This window comes from Pristis pectinata, chromosome 20, assembly GCF_009764475.1.
Source record: "Pristis pectinata isolate sPriPec2 chromosome 20, sPriPec2.1.pri, whole genome shotgun sequence".
NCBI classification, from domain to species: Eukaryota; Metazoa; Chordata; class Chondrichthyes; order Rhinopristiformes; family Pristidae; genus Pristis; species Pristis pectinata.
Genome location: NC_067424.1, coordinates 5,711,644 through 5,717,643, shown reverse-complemented (window position 1 = coordinate 5,717,643; position 6,000 = coordinate 5,711,644). Strand labels below are relative to the sequence as shown.

Genomic DNA, 6,000 nt, shown 5'->3' with positions numbered 1-6,000 from the left:
TCATGTCATCAACAGACTTACTAACCCACCCTTCCACATCCTCATCCAAGTCATTTATAAAAACCACAAAGAGCAGGGGTCCCTGCGGAGCACCACTGGTCACTGACCTCCAGGCAGAATATGCTCCATCTACAACCACCCTCTGTCTTCTATGGGTGAGCCAATTCTGAATCCACACAGGTTTCCCTGGATCCCATGCCTCCTGATTTTCTGAATGAGCTTTCCATGAGGAATCTTATCAAACGCCTTACCAAAATCCATGTACACCACATCCACTGCTCTACCTTCATCAATGTGCTTTGTCACATCCTTGAAGAATTCAGTCAGGCTTGTGAGGCATGACCTGCCCCTCACAAAACCATGCTGACTGTCCCTAATCAGCCTATGCTTCTCCAAATGCCCATAAATCCTGTCTGTAAGAATCTTCTCCAGTAATATGCCCACCACTGAAGTAAGACTCACTGGCCTGTAATTCCCAGGGTTATCCCTACTCCCTTTCTCGAACAATATAGCTCAGTTCAAGCTATGGTAAAGGAAGAAGCAGATTTGCATTGAAAGAGTGCCCAGGACATCCCAAGGCATTGTGGAATTCCTCAGTTAGCTATTAAATCAGAGCAGCTTTGGATATAAAGACCAAGTGGGATCAATATGGGCAAGCCTAATGGGACCTTCTGCATCTATCTGCCAGGGTCTATCATAAAGTTGGACCTTGTGACCTGACTTACATGATTCAAGACCTACAGTGAATCTTGAGGCGTGTGCCTCCGTTGGCTGGTCTGCCCCACGTTCTCCCCTCCGTCTTCTGACTTCCTTGCTCACTGCCCACTGGGTCTGACATCCACCATCATGAAGTGCTTCGAGAGGCTGGTCGTGGCACACATCTGCTTCAGCCCCCCAGACAACCTGTGTTCTTAGGACACAATGGTGTCTGGTTACTGTGGGGAAGTTGCATGTTTTTTTTTACTAGTTCTCGCTTGAATTTAGTAATATTTATGGGAGATCGTTCTTACATACAAGGGTGTCCATAAGTCGGGCGCTTGTAACCCAGGTAGGGCCTGTACTGCAGTCAGAGTCACACCTGTCAGGAGAGGACAGGAAAATATTGAGGGTCTGCGCAAGTTAAACAAACAAATGGCCTGAAGTGGTTAGTAGACAACAGTTTCAAACACAATTGAGAGAACATTGGAAAATGCTGACACCCAGATTCCTGAATGATTCACTGTCCAAAGGAGACACAAGAGACGGCAGAGGCTGGAATCTGGAGCAACAAACAATCTGCTGGAGGAACTCAGGGGGTCGAGCAGCATCTGTGGGGGGAAAGGAACTGCCGACGTCTTGGGTCGTAACCTTGCATCAGGACACAATGATGCAGGGTTTCGACCAAAAACATCGACAATTCCTTTCCCCCCACAGATGCTGCTCGACCTGCTGAGTTCCTCCAGCAGATCGTTTGATTCACAGTGTAAACTGGTGGACTGCAGCAGTTAGACAGGCCAGGATTGATTCTTGGCTTCCTTTGAGCTAGTGCATCAGCAGTTGGGTGTTACCATTGCTCCTAGTCCCAAGTGAGGAGAGAATCAGGTGCTCATTTCACTTTATCAGCCCAGGCCTTTGCCCTCTCATTCCGTGGTCCAGTACGTCGCTCGTTCTTCTGGGAAAGAATGAAGGAAGTGTAACCTGGGAGGAATACGAGATGGTGTCTCTCTCCTCTTGTTAATCTGACTTTTCAGCTCAGTGTCAAAGATAATGAATCTGTAAACTGAACAGAAGCAACCAAATGATATTGGGTGTGCTTACAGGTTGTGTGTGTGTGCGTGCGTGCGTGTGTGTGTTTGTGTGTGTGTGTTTGCGTGCGTGCGTGCGTGCGTGCGTGCATGCGTGCGTGTGTGTGTTTGTGTGTGTGTGTGTGTGTGTGTGTGTGCATGCGCATGTGTGTGTGTGTTTGTGTGTGTGTGTGTGTGCGCGTGTGTGTGTGTGCGAGCATGTGTGCTGAACTGTACATGTGCTAAACCATGCACACACAGGTACCGACCAATTCAGGACAAGTGTCTGCTAAAACTTTTATTTTTATTATCTACAACATGTCGTGTAGACATGGAAAATGCTGGAAACACTGAATGGGTCAGGCAGCATCTGTGGAAAGAGAAATAGAGCTAACATTTCAGGTTGAAGACACTTTGTCACCACTGGGAAAGTGAGAAAACAAGTTAGACTAAAGTTACAGAGAGGATGGGAGTGGGATGGATGAACAAAGAGAGTATCTTTGATAGGGTGAGACCAGAGTTGCCGTGGAGATCCTCCTGTATATACAACCTGCTGTATACAGAGCTGTATTTCACACGTTTCCATGTCTCTTGGTTTATTTTTCCTCTTTCTCTCCCTCTCTCTCTCTCCTTCTCTGTCGCTCTCTGTCTCTGTCTCTGTCTCTCTCTGTCACACACACACACACACACACACACACACACACACACACATTTTGCCCTCACTAATCTGACAGCCGACAGCTCCATATACAGCAGGATCACAGCAAGCACTGAATAGAAACAACAGCACTAACAAATATCTCAAAATAAACAAAGAACTCTTGAGACAACTTAATTCTTCCTCTACATAAATTACACTCCGAGCACCAACTATTTTGGCAGATGAAGAATTTACTGATATAATTTGCCTTTCTCCAGTTTGAACCTGTGCACATGAAAGTTATCTTCAGCTCATGGAATATATTTTCTTTCCTTTTTCCCATAAGTATATCCACGAGGGGAAGAAGAGAGCTGTGGAAGCCAGATAGATTCTACCCCCTACCCTGCATCATTATCTGCACCCACATGCACATAGTGCACACTCGCACACACGCACACACACACATTCTCACAGGCAAATATACACACACACTCTCTCTCTCAGCCAAGGACATGCACACACACACACAAACATGAATTAAGCAGCCATCTCAACTATAAAAGGTGTCTTCTTATAACAGCCCTATTGCGTATTTTGCGTAAAATATGATCATATTGAATGATGTGTATTGAACTTATTGTATGCACCCAGTTCATATTATCATTATCATGTAATTTGGCTCGAAATTTTATATAAGAGAGTACACCACCCATTGTAGAGCTGAAGTTTTTTCCAATCTATTTCAGGCTGATATCTTGTTGAACAAGGGGCTGGAAGATGTCTGTGCTCGATTCCAGGTCTTCAGAGAACACAAAAGCAGCCAGCAAGATGACCTTCGACTTCAACAAAATGCACCGTCGGACAATGACTCAGGCTGCGCGCTGGAGGAGTACGCATGGGTCCCCCCCGGGACTCAAGCCTGAACAGGTCAGGAGAACAAGGAAATAAATTTCAACCTCCTGTTCACTCAACGTTGATCTCTGGTCATAACAATGTCAATCATCCTAAATGAAGCAAGTTCAATGGGAAAGTACAACTGCTGAAATTCACCCCATTTTAGGTGATAACCCAAATTAAACAGTCCTGAATTGCCCCTGGATACAGAACATAACCATAGACTTAAGTCTGTTTTTTGAGATTTAGTTTGACATAGAGCCATAGAACTGTTCAGCACAGAAGCAGGCTCTTTGGCCCAGCTCATCCATGCCAACATTTCTGCCCACCTACACTGATAGAGGTTTACAAAATTATGAGGGGTATAGACAGAGTAAATGCAAGCAGGCTCTTTCCACCTAGATTAGGAGAGATAAGTACGAGAGGACATGGCTTTAGGGTGAAAGGGGAAAAGGTTTAGGGGGAACATTAGGGGGAACTTCTTCACTCAGAGAGTGGTGGGAGTGTGGAACGAGCTGCCATCTGACGTGGTAAATGTGGGCTCACTCTTAAGTTTTATGAATAAATTGGATAGATACATGGACGGGAGAGGTCTGGAGGGTTATGGACTGGGTGCAGGTCAATGGGACTAGTGGAATAAAGTTTTGGCACAGACTAGAAGGGCCGAATGGCCTGTTTTCTGTTCTGTAGTGTTCTATGGTTCTAATCCCATTTGCCTGCATTAGGACCGTATCCTTTAAAGACTTGCCGTTCCAAGTGCCTGTCTAAATGCCTCTTAAACCTAGTGATTGTATCTGATTCCACCCTTTTCCCTGACAGTGAGTTCCAGATATCAAGCTTACCCCTCAAATTGTTTTCATATCTCCTCCCTCTCACCTTAAACCTATGCCCTCTTGTTATTGAACCCCCTACCAAGGGAAAAAGATTTTGACCATCTACCCTATTTATGCCTCATATAATCTTCTATACTTCTATTTGGTTCCCCCTCTCAGCCTCCTTCACTCCAGGGAAAACAAGCCCGGCCTGTCCAATCTCTCCCCATAACTAAAGTAACTTTCATTACATTTTATCTCCAAGTCACACACCACACTGAGCTGGATTATAGAGCCATTACTTTCAGTGGTGTGGACTTTCCTTCACAACATGGTTGTGTGAAGAAGGATTTTGGCACGCTGGCCTTCATGAGTATAGAAGTTGGGAGGTCATGGTGCGGTTGTACAGGACGCTGGTGAGGCCGCACCTGGAGTATTATGTTCAGTTTTGGTCGCCCTGCTATAGGAAGGATGTTATTAAACAGGAAAGATTGCAGAAAAAATATACAAGAATGTTGCCAGGACTCGAGGGACTGGGTAAAAGGGAGAGGTTGGGCAGGCCAGGACTTTTTTCCTTGGAGCGTAGGAGACTGAGGGGTGATCTTATAGAGGTGTATAAAATCATGAGGGGCATAGATAGGGTGAATGCACTCAGTCTTTTTCCCAGGGTTGGAGAATTAAGAACTTGAGGGCATGGGTATAAGGTGAGAGGGGAGAGATTTAATAGGAACGAGGGGCAACTTTGTTTTTACACAGAGGGTGGTACATATGTGGAATGGGCTGCCAGAGGAAGTGGTTGAGGCAGGTACAATAACAACTTTTAAAAGGTACTTGGACAGGTACATGGATAGGAAAGGTTTAGAAGGTTATGGGCCAAACACTCGCAAACAAGGCTAGCTTGGATGGGACATCTTGGACCAGTTGGGCCGAAGGGCCTGTTTCCGTGCTGTATGACTCTATGATGGTTTAGGAAGTAACTTCACCTTCACCTCCTCAAGGGCAACCAAAGATGGACAATAAATGGCAGCTTTACCAGCCACACCCACACCCCAGGAGTAAACTTTATTAAAACACACTGGCTCTTATGTTTTTGGTTGACATGGATTTGGATAGTTTTATCCCTAATCTATGGCGTATCAAGTAATTTCAGCAAAGGTAGCATTGAGCCAGATAATTGCACTCAGTCTGTGTTGACTGACTATGGACCTAAACAAAGATCATCCTGAGGCACCAACTTTGCCTGCGATATTCTATCTTGCCTGTGGTTGCTGGGTTAACAATACAGATGATAGCTCTACTATCTGTTTAATTAGGCAGTTAAACAGAGAATAGTATTGAACATAGAACATTGAACACAAAACATTGAACAGTACAGCACAGGAACAGGCCCTTCGGCCCACAATGTTGTGCCGAACTAATTAAGCTAATGACACCTAATCCCTTGCCTGCACATGGTCCGTATTCCTCCATTCCCTGCACATTCATGTGCCTATCTAAGAGCCTCCATTGTATTTGCCTCCACTACCACCCCGGCAGTGGATTCCAGGCACCTACTGCTCTCTGTGTGAAAAAAAACCTACCTCACATATCTTCTTTGAACTTACCCCCTCGCACCTTAAATGCATGCCCTCTGGTATTAATCATTTCAACCCTGAGAAAAAGATATCAGCTGTCTATCTATGCCTCTCGTCATTTTATAAATTTCTGCCCAGGACAACTACAAGCATAGGCAGTATCACTACATACGGTCCCAAAGAACTGTCCCGTTAACTTACCCCTACCCTGCTGAATCTCACTGCCCACTACCCACTTCTGGACAAGAGCAGAGCTTCAAATCTGCTCCACTCCAGCTCCAACCTTGACCCAACCTACTGTCCGAACTCCAATCCCA

At 45.4% G+C, this 6,000-nt stretch overlaps 1 protein-coding gene across 1 annotated transcript in view; it reads left to right on the top strand.

Annotated features, from left to right (window-relative positions):
• Positions 1 to 3,180: 3,180 nt before the first annotated feature.
• LOC127581017 (prickle-like protein 1) overlaps positions 3,181 to 6,000 on the top strand; it is a 35,199-nt gene continuing 32,379 nt past the window's right edge. Inside the window, 3 exon segments of the mRNA XM_052035076.1 lie at positions 3,181 to 3,244; positions 3,247 to 3,305; positions 3,307 to 3,330. Of these exon segments, the coding sequence (XP_051891036.1) occupies positions 3,181 to 3,244; positions 3,247 to 3,305; positions 3,307 to 3,330 (147 nt within the window).